Below are 18,617 nucleotides of genomic sequence, written 5' to 3'. Positions count from 1 at the left end.
CAGTATTATTCAAAATGGGTGACCCTGGAGGACATTATGCTGAGTGAAATATCTCAGTCACAAAAGGACAAATACTGCATAGTGCCACTGTTACAGAACGGGACTAACATCAGGTTTGGGGTGAGACTGAAAAAAATTGGATTAGTTGTATATACTGCATTGGAACAGATAAGGGAGAGAAAAGTTTAAAAGCGATATATGATTGGGTATTATGGTCATGACAAGAGTTCAGATTGAAGGCTGCACAGTGGAATGTACTGGGGGTGAGGGGTGGGGGAACATGACTATATACCAATGAAAGACTTACTTTTCAAAGAGAAGATCGAATTGGGGGTGGGGGAGGAATGGGAAGGGACAAAAATGCAACAATGAATGAATGGTAATCCAAAATCTCTGTAAACATTCATTAAAGTTAATTAAATAAAATAAAAAACTAAAACCAAAACCACAACAGCAGTCATTGTTACATAATTTCCTCCCTCGCACCCCCTCCTCTCACCCAGTTCACTTTGTAATGCATCTCTTATTCTGGACTCTTGTCTAATAAATATTGCCTAATCATATATTCCTTTTAAGCCTTTTTTTCCTTCATCTATTCCAATGCAGTGTTTATCTCCTCTTTTCTTAGTTTTCTCCAAACCCCATGTCAGTCCTGTTTTATAGGTGAGGTGTTATGCAATATTTATCCTTTTGTGATTAAAGTATTTCACTCAGCAGTGTCTTCCAAAGTCACCCATGTTATGTAACATTTTATGAGTTTCTTGTTTTTCAGCACTCTGTAGTATTCCATTGTGCAAATATGCCATAACATATACATTCATTTGTTGATGAGCACGTGGATTGCTTCCATCTCTTTGCTAATACAGCAATAAACATCGGTGTTTATTATATCTGTTTGAGTGTCAGTTCTGGTTTCTTTGGGGTATTTTCCTGGTAGTGGAATTGCTGGGTCAAGTGATATTTCTATTTCCAACTTTTTGAGAAAGGGCCATACCACCTTCTATAGTGGTTGAATCATTTTACATTCTCATCAGCAGTGAATAAGAGTTACTGTTTATAAACAACCTTGCCAGCATTTGTTGTTTGAAGTTCTGTTGAACTTTGCTATTATTGTTATGGTGAGATAACACTTCGTAGTTGTTTTGATTTGTATTTCTCTAGAAGCTAAGAATTCTGAACATTCCCTCATGTGTTTGCTATCTGAAAGTCTTCTTTGGTGAAGTGTCTATTCACATCCAATGCCCATTTTGCGATTGTGTTATTTGCCTTTTTCTTGTTGAGGTGCTAGAATATTCTATAATTTTTAGATGTAAATCCCTTATTAGATATGTCATTGTCAAATATATTTTCCCAATTTGTAGCTTTCCTTTTTACCCTGTTGGTGAAGTTTGTTTTTTTTTTTAATGTGCATAGGAATTTGACTCTTAGATGATCCCATTCATCTATGTTGTGATCGCTTGGTTGTAGGTTTTTCAAGAAGTTTAGAAGATTGTTCATTTTATGGACTAGGGCTTTTAGAGTTCTTCCAAGCTTTTCTTCAATTAAGTTAATGGCCTTTGGTTTTACTCCTAGGTCCTTTATCCATTTGTGTATAGTGTTAGGTGTGGGTTTTGCTTGAGTTTTCTACAGATAGTTTTCACATTAACAAAGCAAAGAAAAAGAACCACATGATCCTGTCAATTGATGCAGAAAAGGTTTGCCAAAAATCCAACACCCTTTCCTGATTAAAACACGTAACAAAATAGGAATAGAAGGGTGTTTTCTCAACATAGTAAAAAGTATATATTCAAAACTAAGAATCAACATTGTTCTCAGTGGAGAGAGATTAAAGGCATTCCGTTTGACAACAGGAACTAGACAAGGATGCACAGCATGAGCAGGAACTAAACAAGGATGCCTCTCCTATTTAGTATTGTTTCAGACATTTTAGTGATAGCAGTTAGCCAAGAGAAGGAAATAAGGGGTACCCAAATTGGCAAAGAGCAGGCAAAACTAGCTCTATATGCAGATGTTAATGAGTCTTCCTCCATTTCTGATGCCACACTTCTCCTCATAGAGCCCAGCCTCCTGGATAATCTGTTCTGCATATAGAATGAAAAGGTATGGAGATAGGACACACTGCTAGTGTACACCCTTCACAATTTTGAACTTTGCATAATTTTATTGCTCTATTCTGATGACTGCCTCAAATATAGGTTTCACATAAGAACAGTCAAGTGTTCTGGGATTCCCATTCTTGTCAGATTTAGTCTCAGTTTGATGTGATCCACACAATCAAATGCCTTTGCATAGTCAATGACGCACAGCTAGACATTCCTCTGGTGCTCTCTGCTTTCAGCCAAGATCCATCTACCATTAGCTATAATATCCCTAGTACCATGGCTTCTTCTAAACTCATCCTGCACTTCTGGCAATTCTCTGTTTATGTGTTTTTCCAGTCATTTTTTGGGTTATTTTCAGCAAACTCTTTCTTGCTTGTGATATTAATGATATTGCCTGATAATATCCACACTCACTCTGGTCACCTTTCTTTGGAATGGGAACAAATATGGATCTCTTCTAGTCATTTGACCGTGTAGTTGTTCTCCTTTTTTTTTTTTGCACAACCTGGTGAGCACATTCAGGGCAGCGTCTCTTTGTTAAAATGTATCAGTTGGTATGGCATCAATTTCCAGAGAATTTTTCCCCCCATTCTTTCAAAGCATCTTGAATTTATTCCCTCATCACCACAGGCTCTTGCTCATATGTTTTTTCATGCAATTTTTCTTTGTCCACCAATTCCTTTTGGTAGAATGACTCTGTATACTCTTTCCATCTTCTTTTAGTGATTCCTGGATCATTTAATATTCTGCCAAAAGCATCCTTAAGTATTGCAACTCAATCCTTGGATTTGTTCTTCAGTTCCTTCAGCTTAAGAAAGGCTGAGTGAAGGGGTGGGGGAAAGAAAGGCTGAGTGTATTTGGACCATTTGATTTTCTGACTCCTGCTCTTTGCACTTTTTAGTATACTACTTTACTTAGTCTTCCCATGTTGCCCTTTGAAATCTTCTGTTCAGCTCCTTAATATCTTGATTTCTCTCCTTTACTTGGCTTGAGTCAACAATCTGTGTTATGTAGGTGACACCACTCTGCTTGCTGAAACTGAGGAGGACCTGAAGCATTTACTGCTTCCTTCAATATGGATTGACGCATAACATCAGAAAAACAAAGATTCTTACCACTGTGCTGATTGGCACTATCATGATAGGTGGTATAGAGATGGAGATTTTTAACAGCTTCAGTTTGCTTGGCTGCACAGTCAACATTTTTGGTACTAGCAGCTAGATAATTAAAAAGACTAATTGTATTGGCAAAGTCTGCTGTTAGAAACCTCTCCACCATATTGAAGAACAGCAGTGTCAGTCTGGAGACTAAGATGCGCCTGATACAGGCCATGGTCTTTGCAATTTTTTGCTATGCATCAGAAAGCTGGATAATGGCTAGGGATGATAGAAGGAGAATTGATGCCTTTGGGCTGTGGTGCTGGATAAGAGTATTTAATATACCATGGACTGCTAGGAGAACAAACAGGTTTGTCCAAGAGAGGGTGAGACCAGGCTGCTCCTTGGAGGCAAGGATTCTGAAGCTTCGGCTGACATACTTTGGACATGTTGCAAGGAGGAACTAGTCCTTGGAGAGGGACATCATGTTTGGGATAGTGAAGGGACAGCACAAGAGAGAAAGACCCTAAATGAGATGGATTTATTCAGTGACTTGGTAATGGGGGTGTCAGAAACAGTAAGTTTGGCTCAGGACAGAGAAGAGTTCAGAGCTGTTGTACATTGGGTCGCTGTGAGTTGCAGGCAACTTGATGGCATATAACAACAACAACAACAAATACAGATGATATTATAAAACCCTAAATACTTCAGTGAGAAAACTACTGGACACAGTTGACCCCTTCAGCAAAGTTGCAGGATACAAGATCAACATACAGAAATCAATTGGATTTCTCTACAGTGACAAAGAGAATACAGAAATTAAGCTAAGGAAAACAATACTCAACACAGTAGCTAAACACAAGATTAAATACTTAGGAGGAATTCAAAGTAGAAATACAAAACCCCTATTCAAAGAAAATTACAAAACATTACTACAGGAAACATGAAGAGATCTGGGGAAATGGAAGAATATACCATGCTCGTAGATCAAAAGACTCAATATTGTGAAAATTACAATTCTTCCAAAAGCAATCTACAAGTTCAAGGCAGTCCCTATATAAATACCAATTCCATTCTTCAATGAGATGGAAAAGGCAATGTCTAGTTTCATTTGGAATTGAAATAATCTCTGAATAAGCAGAACACACCTGAAAAAAGAACAAGGTAGAATGCATCATACTCCATGATCTCAAATCCTACTACACAGCCGTTGTGGTCAAGACATCATGGTATCAGTACAGTGACAGACACATTGATCTATGTAGATCAGTGGAACTGAACTGAGAACCCAGAAATCAGCTCATCTACCTACGGTTAACTGATTTTTGACAAAGAGAAGAAATCAAATAAGTGAGGAAATGAAAGCTTTAACAATTGGTGTTTGTAAAATTGCAAAACCATCCCTTTTGATTTCCTCACACAAGATCTTAGGATATTTTATTGTAATTATTTTCTTTGTCTTTACAAGCTGTGCTTTAAAATTTTCTGCACAACTCTTTTACTTCATCCTTTTCCCCTTTTTCTTTGTGATCAAGAGAAAGTTTCAATGTCTCTTTTGACCTTGAATTATTTTCTGCCTTTTAAAATCTTTTTTAAAAATTTTTAATTAAAGTTTTCAGAGTCTTATGCTTTGAAGTCATTCATTTTTGGACTTTTCTCACTCTGCTTCTTCCCCCACCTCAATTCACTCTTCTCCTTGAAAAGTAAAACTCTTTCATTGTAATGCAATCCCACCACGTCCACTCCACTCCATGGTACAGCTTTCATTCTGGACTCTTGTAATGACAATAATACCCAATGATATATCCCTTTTAAACAGGTCTCTCCCTCATCTGTTTCAATGCAGTGTACATCAATGCCTTTTTTATCTTTTTAATGTCTTTTTGCTTTCTTGTATAATGTCCTTGATGTCATATCAAATCTTATCTAGTCTCCAATAATTGGATTGAATGCAGCAAATCTATTCTTGAAATAGTTTCTAAATTTAGTCAAGGTTCTCCTGAACTTGTTTTAATTTTTTAAAAATTTTTTTTATTTTTCAGGTTAAACTAACTTATGAGCAATTGATGGTCTGGTCAACTATCATGATGCTCCAGCCCTGGTCTGAACTTTTTCCCTTCTTATTTTAACCAGTATAGTAAATTTCATTCCAGTATATTCCTTCCAGTGGGATGCTGATTACGTTATGATTTTTTTTAAACGTATTGGTCAACTGATCTCTAGAGCATTGATTCAGAGCAAAAACATATCAATATCTCAAAGAAAGCAAGCTATCCCACACAATATACAAGCACAAAGCAAGATGTCACCTGCAAAGAGTGACACAGTATAAATGGATTTCCTGAAGCCAGAAAGTCTGATGGAAGTTTCTGGCACAGAAGTTAAAAGAAGAATGATTGAATATATTCAATGGATAAAAGACAAACCTGAAGAATTACAAGATACTACAAGCAAAAACCAGGAGGAGCTAAAAAAAACCCCACAATCCAGAACAATGCAGAGAAAACAAAAGAGGCATTAGCGGCACTGGAAAAAACAAGAAACCACTATCCAAAACATAAGGTCCAATGTTTCAGATGCTGTCAACATGATAGAGGAGACACAAAAGCAGAGTTGAAGAGATAGAACACAGAACCAGTGAAATTGAAGACAGAATTGTCACCCCTGATCTGCTAGGGCAAAACCAGACTCAAATCAGAAGGTAAAAGAAGAAAACCTAAGAATAATGTGGGACAGCACCAAGAGAAATAACATGCACATCATTGGAATCCCAGAAAAGGGAGAAGCAAGTAAAGGCACTGAAAAAGTTGTGGAAGAATTACTACAGGAGAACTTCCCAGGCATAATGAAGAATGAGAGAATATATGTTCAAAAAGCTTTGTGAACACCATATAGACTAGACCTTAAAAGAAAAACATCAAGGCCTATCATAGTTAAATTTGCCAGAACCAAAGATAAAGAGAGAAACAAGATTGGGAGAAACAAGAGTAACCTATAAGAGAGAGCAGATAAGATTGAGTGCCGATTACTCAGCTGAAACCATGCAAGCAAGGAGAGAGTGGGAAGATATATATCAAACACTCAAAGAACACAACTGTCAACCAAGAATACTGTTCTCAGCAAAATTATCCATCAATTATGATGGAAAGATCAAGATATTCTAAGAGAGTTTGTAAAAAAAAAAAAAAAAGACCAGTGTTGCAGGAAAGACTCAGAGATGTCCTTCTTACAGACATACCAGAGAAAGCTGCATGGTCCAAAGTAACTAGCAACAACACCAAAAAGAACTCACTCAACACAATGATAGCAATAAAACCTTGCCTCTCAATAGTCACACTGAATGTAAATGGTTTAAATGCACCACTAAAGAGAAAAAGAGTGCAGATTGGATAAAAACCCAAAATCCATCAATATGTTGTCTACAAGAGACACACCTGAAAAATGAAGATAAAGAAAGACTAAAAAGAAAAGGGGGGGGATATGCCAAACAGATGTTAACCAGAAAAAAAACACAAGTAGCGATATTAATCTCTAATAAAATAAATGTCAATGTAAAAATCATCACAAAGGACAAAGAAGGTCATTACATAATGCTAAAAGGGTCAATAGAACAAACAAGAGGACATAAGAATAAGAAATATCTATGCACCAAATGAAAGACCTGCAAACATAAAACAAACATGAACAAAACTGAAAAAGCAAATAGACAACACTGCTATAGTACTTGGAGACTTCAATACATCCCTCTGAAGAAAAGATAGAACTATCAGGAAGAAAATCAACAGACTTACTGGCGAATTAAAATACACAATAAACCACCTTGATCTCAAAGATATTTATAGGCCAATGCACCCCCCAAAAGCACAGTATACCTTCTTCTCCAGTGTGCATGGAATGTTCTCCAGAATAGATCACATTCTAGGTCACAAGGCAAGCATCAACAAATTTAAAAACATAGAAATTATACAAAGTATCTTCTCAGACCACAACGCCACAAAATTATTAATTAATAACAAGAGGATAAAGGAGAAAAAAAACATACATTTGGAAGCTGAAAAAGAACTTGCTTGAACATGACTGGGTAAAAAAAAGAAATAAAAAATGATATTAAAAAGTTTTTTAAACAAATGACAGTGAAAATACTACTTACCAAAACCCCTGGGAAACAGCCAAAGCAGTAATCAGAGGTAAATTTATAGCAGTAAGCAAACACATCAAAAAGCAGGAAAAATTGACCATTGACTAACCCAACATTTCCAGAAAATTAAAAAAGAACAGCAAGAAAACCCAACACCCTCTAAAAAAGCCTGAAATTATAAAAATTAGAGCAGAGATAAATGAAATAGAAAACCCAAAAACAATTGCAGCTATCAACAAAATTAGGACTTGGTTCTTTGAAAAGATCAATAAAATTGACAAAGCATTAGCAAAGCTCACAAAAGAAAAGAAGGAGAAGACAGAAATAATCCGAATAAGAGATGAATCAGGCTACATCACGAGAGAACCAACTAAAATAAAAAAGCTAACATTAGACTAATATGAAAAACTATACTCAAATTTAAAAATGGAGAGGAAATGGACAAACACTTAGAAATGCACAACCTGCCTAAACTGACACAAACTGAAAACATCTGAACACACCTAAGAGAAGAAGAAATTGGAAAGGTAATAAAACAACTTCCAACCAAAAATACCCCTTGATCAGATAGTTTTACAAGTGAATTTTATCAAAGATTCAGAGAAGAACTCTTACAAATGCTACATGAATATTTCAGGAAATAGAAAAAGATGGAATTCTCCCAGACATTTTTTCCCTTGATACCAAAGCCAGGAAAGGACACCAGCAAAATAGAAAACTATGGACCAGTATCTCTCATGAACATAAATGCAAAAATCCTGAATAAACTACTGGCTAATAGAATACAACAATACATCAAAGAAATAATTCACCATGACCAAGTGGGATTCATAGCATGTATGCAAGGATGGTTCAACGTAAGGAAAACAGTTAATATAATTCATCACATGATCCTATCAATTGATGCAGAAAAGGCCTTTGACAAAATCCAACATCTTTTCCAGATTAAAACACTCAACAAAATAAGATTAGACGACAATTTCTTCAACATAGTAAAAAGTATTTATGCAAGCCCGAGAGCAAACATTGTTCTCAATGGAGAGAGGCTAAAGGCATTCCCTTTAAGAACAGGCACTAGGCAAGGATGCCCACTATCACCTCTCTTATTTAATATTGTATTGGAAGTCTTAGAAATAGCAATAAGACAAGAAGGGAATAAAAGGTTTCCAAATTGGCAGAGAGGAGGTAAGATTATCTCTCTATGCAGATAGTATATATATCATATCGATAGTATATTTAGAAAACCCTAAAGTCTCAGCAAGAAAACTATTGCACATAGTTGACCAGTTCTGCAAAGTAGCAGGATACAAGATCAACATTCAAAAATCAGTTGGATTTCTCTACAGTGACAAAGAGAATACAGAGCCAGTACTAAGAAAAACAATACCTTTTACAATAGCTAATCACAAGATTAAATACTTGGGAGTAAATTTAACCAGAAGCATAAAGGATCTATTAAAAGAAAATTATAAAACATTACTACAAAAAACAAAGAGAGACCTGGAGAAGTGGAAGAATATCTCTTGCTCATGGATAGGAAGACTCAATAGTATGAAAATGGCAATACTACAAAAGGCAATTAACATGTTTAATGCAATCCCAATACAAATACCAATCCCATTCTTCAAAGAGATGGAAAAGGCAATCTCCAATTTCATTTGGAATGGAAAGAAGCTTCGAATTAACAAAACATTCCTTAACAATAGAAGAAATGTAGGAGGCATCTTACTCCCTGATTTCAAATCCTACTACACTGTCATGGTAGTAAAGACAGCATGGTACTGGTACAATGAGACACGCATAGATCAATGGAATAGAATTGAGAACACGGAGATCAACCCATCTATCTATGGCCAACTGATTTTTGACAAGGAGATCAAATCAGTTAAGTGGGAAACAACAGCTTTTTTAACAAATGATGTTGGCAAAATTGGAAAAGTATCTGCAAAAGACTAAAGAAAGATCCACACCTCACTTTATATACAAAAACCAACTCAAGGTGGATCATGGACCTAGGACTAAAACCAAGGACTATGATCCTCATTAAAGAAAAGCTTGGAAGAATGCTTCAAGTTCTAATCCACAACATAAACAATCTTCCAAGTATCCTGAAAAACTTACAATCAGAAGAAGGTAAAATAGATGAATGGGATCTTCAAAGAATCAAATCCCTATGCACATCTAAAAAACTTTTCAAGCAGGGTAAAAAGGGAAGCCACCGACTGGGAAAAAGTATTTGGCAATGACATATCAGATAAGGGACTTATATCCAGAATTTCTAAGATACTTGAGCAGCACATCAAGATAAAGGTAAATAATCCATTAGAAACATGGGCACAGGATATGAACAGGCACTTCACCAAAGAAGACATTCAGATGGCTAACAAGCACATGAAGAAATGTTCAAAATTCCTAGCTCTAAGAGAGATGCAAATTAAAACAACTATGAGATATCATCTTACCCCAGTCAAAATAGCAAAATTTAACAGAACAGCAAGCAACAAATGCTAGCAAGATTGTGGAAAAACTGGAACCCTTATTCACTGTTTTTGGGAGTGTAAAATGGTGCAACCACTGTGGAAGGCGGTGTGGTGCTTTCTCAAAAAGTTGCAAATGAAAACCCAAAATCTCTGTAAATGTTCATTAAAACTAATAAAATTTAATATAAAAAAATGTTGCAAATAAAGATCCCATTTGACCCAGCAATTCCGCTACTGGGGATATACCCCAAAGAGACCACAACTAACATCCAAGGAGATATATGCACACCCATGTTTATTGCAGCTGTGTTCACAGTAGCAAGGAGTTGGAAACAACCCAAGTGCCCATCAGCAAACGAATGGATAGAGAAGCTGTGGTATGTCCACACGATGGAATACTATGCTTCATTGAAAAATAAGGAACTCATGCAATATTATTCAAAATGGGTGACTCTGGAGGACATTATGCTGAGTGAAGTATCTCAGTCACAAAAGGACAAATATGGCATCATGCCACTGTTGTAAAACAGGACTGACCTCGAAGTTGGTGGGAGACTGAAAAATACCGGTTTAATAATGTATGCAGCATTAAAACAGCTGAGGTAGAAAACTGTTTAAAAGGGATATGTGGTTAGGTATTTTTGTCATGACATTTCCAGAGCAAAGGCTGCATAGTGGAGAGGACCTGGGGGGAGGGATTGTAAAACAATAAAAGAATTTTTCTTTTACTTTTCCAGGAGGGTAGTGTACTATGAGGGGAGGGCTGGGAGGGGAGACAAGTGCAACAATGAATGAATGGAAATCCAAAATATCTATTAATTTTCATTGAAATTAATAATGAATTTTAAAAAATGATAAAAAAAAGAAATGATATATGTTCTTACGGAGACATTTAAATGGACAAATGATGAAAGGAACAATGTAAGGCACAAATAAAGAGAATAACCTAGAGATAGAGAACCAGAAGAATATATTGATATGGAGTTATTTGAACAGCTATGGAAAAGGTTACAAATGATGGAAGAAACAGTGGAAACCAGTAAGAAAGCAAATGCTACAGAGACACAGAGCCAGAAGAAATAAATCGATGAGGCGGAACCTGTACAAGTATGGAAGAAAATGTAAAAGATGGAAGAAAGAATTGAAACTACAGATAAAGAGGTACAAGAACTTAGACAATCATCACAAGGTAAAGAGAGTACAAACGACACAGTACTGGAAATAACAGAAATACATGAAAATGCAGTCCAGAAGAAGGCAAAAATGGCAGAAGTGTCCAAAATGCTTGAAGGACAAAAGAGTAGAACAGAAGAGATGGAGCAGTGTGTCAGTGAGCTGGAAGACCAGAACCTCAATGGAAATATACTAGAAGAAAAATCAAGAAATGTGACATAACGAAAATTATGAAAACATTAGAAACATGTGTGATAACATCAAAAGGAATATCATGTATGATTGTAATTACAGAAAATGACAGGGATAGGGAAATCACTGAAAAAGTGTGGGTGAGGTAGTAGAAGAAAACTTCCCAGGCATATGAAGAGTGAGGAGATCCACATTTAGGAAGCTCAGTGAACACCAAATAAACTAGACCCGAAAGGAGAACACAATCCATCATAGACAAATTATCAAAAATAAAAGATAAGGGTAGAATAGTGAAAGCAGCATGACAAAAATGAGTCATGTACGAAGGAAAAGCAATTTTATTTTCAGCAGAAACCTACACTATCACCACTTTTCAGTTTTCTTATAGAAGTATTTGCTAGGACAGTAAGAATAGAAGGAAATAAAAAGCATCCAGATTGGCAAAGAGATGGTTAAACTATCATTATATGCACATGATATGATAGTGTACACAGAAAATCCCAAGGATTCAACAAAAAAACCGTTAGAGCTAGTAGATTGGTTTAGTAGAGTGGAACGATACAAGATCAATATCCAAAAGTCAGTGGGATTCATCTGCAGTAACAAAGAAAACACAGAGAAGGAAAATAAGAAAGCAGTACCATTTACAATGGCGAACTACAAACTGAGATTCTTGGGAGTGAACCTAACTAGAGATTCAAATGTCCTGTACAAAGGAAACTACAGAATATTTCTGCAAGACACAATAAAGAACCTAAATAAATACAGATACCATATTCATTTTTGAAGGTGATTGAAAGGGAAATTGTCAAGTTTCTTTGGAGAGGAAAGAGACCCTGACTAAGCAAAACACTTCTGAGAAACAGGAATGAAGTGAGAGCCCTAGTACTCTCTGATCTCAAAAACTACTATTACACAGTTGTAATAACTAAAACAGCATGGTACTGGTACAATGACAGGCACATTGACCAATGGAATAGAATTGAAAACTCAGAAATTAATCCATCTGTCTATGGTCAACTGATAATTGACAAGGAACAAAGCCTATCAAATGGGGAAATGACAACCTCTTCAACAAATGATGCTGATGAATTTTGACCACTCCTTGCAGAAAGATGAAGCAGAATTCACAATGCTCAGTATAAAAAAACCCAAAACATCAACTCAAGGTGGATTAGAGACCTAAGGGTAAAGCCCTAAACCATAAAGATAAGAGACAAAGTAGGACCAATCTCAAAAGGCCTAGCTCATGGTATAAAAGAGGTGGACAAGCCTTTCTATGAAGATGACACCAAAAGCAAAGAAGGAAACCCTTGCCCCTCCCAAAACTGAAGCCAGAGCAAAGGCATTAAAGGCCAAGAAGACAGTCCTGAAGGGCATCCACAGCCAAAAAAAAGAGGAAGACCAACATGTTACCCACCTTCCGGCAGCCTGAGATGCTGAGACTCCGAAGGCAGCCCAAATACCCCCAGAAGAGTGCCCCTTGGAGAAACAAGCTTGACCACTATGCCATCATCAAATTTCCCCTGACCGCTGAGTCAGCCATGAAGAAGATAAAAGATAACAAGACACTTGTGCTCATTGTGGATGTCAAGGCCAACAAGCACCAAATCAAACAAGCTGTCAAGAAGCTCTATGACATTGATTAGGCCTGATGGAGAGAAGAAGGCCTATGTCCTACTTGCTCTTATGATGGTTTGGATGTTGCCAACAAAATTGGGATCATCTAAACTGAGTCCAGTTGGCTAATTCTAAATACAAATTTTTCTCACCATAAAAAAAAAGAAAGGTGGACAAATATAACTAGAAAAGCACAATCTGGAGAGAATAAAATTGTTAAATGGGACTTTCTAAAGATTAAATCTGTGCTTATCAAAAACTTTTCCAACAGGGTGAAAAGAAAGCCTGCTGGCTGGAAAGAAACATTTAGCACCTCAGACAAGGGTCTCATAAAAAAAGTATACAGAATACTCTTGGACCTCCAGAAGAAGAAAACTGATAACCCAATTACAGAATGGGAAAAAGACTTGGAAAAAAGTTTCACAGAGGAAGGCATTCGAATGGCCAACAGACACATGAAGAAATGCTCAAAATCACTGGCAATAAGAGAGATGTAAATCAAAACCACAGAGAGAGACCATCTCACCCTAGTACCAATGGCAAAGTTTAGTAGGGCAGCAAACAGTTAATATTGGAGAGAATATAGAGAGGTGGGAACTCTCATACACTGTTGGTGGGACTGTAAAATGGTACAGCCAATTTGGAAAAGCGTTTGGTGTTTCCTCAAAAAGTTGAACACAGAAACTTCATATGACCCAAGTATTCCATTATTAGGAATATACCCCAAGGAAATAAGAACTGAGCCACAGATTTGTAGACCAGTGTTCATAGCAGTGTTATTCACCATCGCAAGAACATGGAAACAGCCCAAATGTCCAACCACAACCAAATGGATTGAGAATTAGTGATACATTCACAAAATGAAATATTGTAGATCACTCTGGAGCAAAAATTTTGAAAATTACTATGTAACTTGGGAGAGTCTGAAGAGCATCATGTTGAGTGAACTAATAATTCAGTCGTATAAGGACAAATATTGCATAAGACCATTATTGTAAATATATAAGAATAATAATTATTGTTGTTGTTATGTGCTTTTGAGTCTATGCTGTGCCAATCTCACTGTCTCCAATACACCTACCCTGATTACCCCAGTCACTGAACCAATCCACCTCTTAGAGGGTCTTCCTCTCCTGTGCTGTACCTCCACCCTCCCAAGTATGACATCCTTCTCCAAGGATTGGTCCTTTCTGGCAACATGTCCAAAGTATGTCAGACGAAGTTTCAGAATCCTTGCCTCTAAGGAGCAGTATAGTTTAACTCTCTCTAGGATGAACATGTTTGTTTTCTTACAGTCCATGATATTTTCAGTACTCCAACACCCCAACTCAAAGGCATCAATTCTCCTTCTGTCCTCCCATTGTCTCGCTCTCTGATGCATAGCTAGTGATTGCAAAGACCATGGCCGGTATCAGGTGCACCTTAGTCTCCAGCGTGACACCATTATACTTCAGTACTTTGGAGAGGTCCCTAACAGCAGACTTTCTCATCGCTATATGCCTGTTAATTTTCTGGCTGCTAATGCCAAGAGTGTTGACTGTGCAGCCACGCAAACTAAAGCTGTTAACAATCTCAATCTCTTCACCATCCATCCTGATACTACCAGTTGGCTAAGTGGTGAGAATCTTTGTTTTCTTGATATTAAACCTCAATCCACATTGAAGACTACAGTCCTTGACCTTCTGCGGCAAGTGCTTCAGGTCCTCCTCAGTTTCAGCAAGTAGGGTTGTGTCACCTGCATAACGCAGATTGTTGATGAGTCTTCCTCCAATCCTGATGCCACACTTTACCTCATACAGTCCAGTCTCCAAATAGTATGTTCTGCCTATAGGTTGAAAAGGTATGGATATAGGACACATCCCAGGCATACACCCTTCCCAATTTTGAATCATGTAGTTTTTTTCCTTGCTCTGTTCTGAAGACTGCCTCCTGGTCCTACTATAGGTTTTTTCATTAGCATGATCAAGTGTTCTGGGATTCCCATTCTTCTCAGATTTAGCCACAATTTGTTGTGATCCACACAGTAAAACGCCTTTGCATAATCAGTGAAACACAGATAGACATTCCTAATGGTAGCTACAATATCCATAATACCACGACCCCTTCTAGACCCATCCTGCACTTCTGGAAGTTCTCTGTTGATGTGCTGTTCCAGTTGTTTTTGGGTAATCTTCGGCAGAATCTTTCTTGCATGTGATATCAGGGATATTAATATAAGGATAGCATGTATGGGAACTCAAGGAGGGGAGGGCTGAGGATGGGTAAGGGTGAAACCACAGAGTTACACAGATTACTGGGTGGGGGTGGGGGAGGGAAGTAAATGGAAAGGACGTGGGTGAAAAGTTAGTGTAATGATGGGCAAGTCCAATAGTGATTAATTTTAAAAAGCATAATGCATAAGAATAATTGTATGAAATACAATGTATATCAATTTTGTAAGCAAACCAATAAAGAAAAATCAGTACACAGTTTTTAGGAAACTGCTCATTGTGTATTATTTTTATGAATACTATTTGCTAGACAACACAATCTATAAAATTATTATTAATATAGCCTTTACATTACTTTTTTATCTTTATCAGGCTGTGCTCTAGATTATCAGAAAGGAACTGTTGTGGGGAGGTCCTTTTCTCTCAGCTGGCGAAGTCACCCAGATGCAACTGAGCCCATGAGGTTTAGGAGTGCAACCACATCTGGTGCCCCAGGGGCTGAAAAAGCAAGAAACATTGTTCGTCACAAAGCAACTGGTAAACGTTTATTTAAATATTTCTCAAAATTCTTTTTGCTGTCTAAAATTGAGTTACAAGTTCTTAACGTTTTAAAATTCTACTCAGATCCTAAATATTAGACCTGCTAAATTTGAAATATCCTTAAAGTTAATTGCTTAGTTAGTTTCTATCTAGGTCTCCCATTGTGAAAAAGAACTTGAAAGAATAATTGTCAGAGAGATATTTGAGCAAAATGCAGGTGTCACATCAGCCTGAAATAAAATAGATTATTAATAATCAGCACATTCAGTTCATTATTTTCATTGTTAATTTTAAAAGAGTGTAACTACCTGACAATGAAAAAGAGAATTCTTCACTTAGTAGTTTTAGAATTCAGTAAGATAGATTTTGTTTCTTCAGAAAATTGAGCCTTTTGTGTCTGTAGATGGTGTTTCTACAGCTTCCTCTAATTAAGCACTTGACTGAGAACCTAGTTAATGGGGTTCCTTTGCTATAGTTTAAAACCAGAAAATTTTATAAAGTAGACGTATATCTAGAATTTAAGAACAAAACCTTCCTTTCCCCCCATTTGGTGCTGAAGCTATAATTCAGATTTTTTTAAAAAAAAATCCTTATAGTCCTCTCTTGATTATCATAAGTACGGTCATGCATGTGCTGTTGATGTTCAGCATGTTGACTTCAGAAAACCATAACGTTTCTCCCAAGTTGTAAAACAAAGATTCATTTACACTGTATATTATTTTACAGTGTTTAGGGAACCCTGGTAAGGATTTGTGCTGCCAGCTCAAGGGAGGTAGTTAGAATCTACCAGTTGCTGCAAGGGAGAAAGATGCATAATCTCTTCCTATGTGATATCCAGCCTCAGAATCCCCGCTGGAGGGTCAAGCTAGTGCTGACTCAGCAACATGGAATTGAGCGGTCGTGTTTAGTAAAGGCTTAATACAAATAGCTTAGAATCTTGCTGGAGTTTTAATGAAAACCTACCTGCCTAGATTTTCTAGAAACCTTTTCAACCTTTGAGTTATAGTAATAATAAAAATGATTATTTAAAACAAAAAAAACTTTAATGAACAGATTATTGCATGTTACTTGTTTTATATGTCCATATTTAGCCAAAATATAGCCAGAGTTCAGACTTTTAGCAAGTAATTTAACAGGTGGTGACTACAATATGGTAGAGGTGCTACTATGTTTTAGAAAATCCTGAGTGCAATAATGTTAATAGGTCATTCTTATCAGTCTTCTGAGGTTTGTAAGATGGGATGGGTTTGCAGCAACTAGTTTACTGAAAAGCAAGAAAATCATGACTTTTATAGAATTTGTTGAATTAACAACAGGAATAAAAAATAAGCCTTACTGGGAACCTTAACCTGTGAAAAAGAATGAAGCTCATGAGAACTCTTAGAACCTGAACTATCATCTTTCTGTTATTTTACACCTATCTCTATATATACATGTATTTTATATTTATAAAATTATATACTTTTTATAGCATGTAAATAATGCTCTTTGAAGATTTTATTATTAGCATAAGGTTTTCTAAAATTAATTTGTGTAGGTTGACTATTAGCCATTTACTCTTGTTCTATTACTTTTATATAATGAGAGTTACGTATTTGTTGTTTTTAGAGTTTTGCTTTTTCCCTTTTCTTTTAAAAAGACTCAGAATATTTCATGATGGGTTTTTACATTTTAGTAGAGGCACCTTTATTTATAAGAGCAATTTATGAAGTAAATGTTTTGCTTTTTACAATGTTTGTTATTGAAGACCCATAGAAAAATACTATTTTTTTGGAGAGAGAACTATTATATTATTTGCTCAATAGATTTTAGGTAGGTAAAGAATATATCACTGTTGAGCAGGCAATAGAGTGTAAAGATTCTGTTGTAGAATGGAGAACTGACAGTGTAGAGACCACACTAGTTTATAACAATTCAAGAATTATAACTTTGTCCTTGATTGTGACTGATAAAGCTCTGCCATCTGAGATTACAGAATGATTAAAGCAAATTTTTATTTCCCCACAAAATTACTCTTCTGAACTTTATAATTTCTAAAATATCTAATGATTACTTTCTTTAAAAAATACGTAGTCATTTGAGATATAAAAGGAAAACTTAACAACACTCAAGGGAAAGTCTCCGCTTTATTGAGAAGTCAACAAATTTTTAGAAAATTTAAAGGCAGTAAGTTTGATCTTGACATGGAAGTTGTTTTAATTTAAATATGTTTTACACAATGAACTATTCTGTAGTCATGTTGCGTCTTGTTCTCATGAGACAAACAATAATTGATTGAAAAAAAAGTGGTTGGTTTTTTTTTTTTTTTTTTACTTTTAATGAACATAAGCTATGTACAACACAACACACGTAGACGAACAGAAAGGGCAACCTAGATAGAACTGACAAGCATGGAAATACAAAGGAAGAGGAACAGTTGTAAGCAGACACTAGTGATTGGAACATAGAATGTGAGAACCATGAATGTAGGAAAATTAGAACTTGTTAAGAAAGAAATGGAACACATAAATATTGACATACTAGGCATTGGAGAGATGAGATGGACTGGCATGGGCATTTTGAGTCAGATGATCATATGATATATTATTCTGGAGATGGAAAGGCGAGGAAAAATGGAGTTGCTTTCATAGTTAAAAAAGAAATTTCTAGATCTGTCTTGAAGTACAACATTGTGAGTGATAGGATTATATCCATATGCTTACAAGGAAGTCCAGTGAACGCCACTATCATTAAGATATACGCACCAACAACCAGAGCCAAAGAAGAAGAAATAGATGATTTCTACCAACTCTTACAGTCAAAGATAGATCGAACATGCAATCAAGATGCATTGATAATAATGGCCGACTGGAACGCAAACGTTGGGAATAGGGAGGAAGAATCAGGAGTTGGAAAACATGGACTTGGTGACAGAAATGAAGCTGGAGATAGAATGATTGAATTTTGCACAATCAGTGACTTATTCATTGCAAATACGTTTTTTAAGAGACATATACGCAGGTTATACACATGGATTTCACCTGATGGTATGCATAGGAATCAGATCGATTACATCTGTGGAAAAA

General features: G+C 36.3%; 1 protein-coding gene across 1 annotated transcript in view; it reads left to right on the top strand.

Moving 5' to 3' along the window:
* Positions 1–18,617, top strand: part of RALGAPA2 (Ral GTPase activating protein, alpha subunit 2 (catalytic)) — a 757,941-nt gene that overhangs the window by 255,301 nt on the left and 484,023 nt on the right. The window contains exon 16 of the mRNA XM_006895663.1: positions 15,385–15,549. Coding sequence (XP_006895725.1) covers positions 15,385–15,549 — 165 coding nt within the window. The remainder of the gene's footprint in view (positions 1–15,384; positions 15,550–18,617) is intronic.

Source organism: Elephantulus edwardii, unplaced genomic scaffold (assembly GCF_000299155.1).
Source record: "Elephantulus edwardii isolate Elephantulus edwardi_28Jun2011 unplaced genomic scaffold, EleEdw1.0 scaffold00172, whole genome shotgun sequence".
NCBI classification, from domain to species: Eukaryota; Metazoa; Chordata; class Mammalia; order Macroscelidea; family Macroscelididae; genus Elephantulus; species Elephantulus edwardii.
Note: the sequence above shows the minus strand (reverse complement) of the source record. Positions and strands in the feature narration are given on the sequence as shown.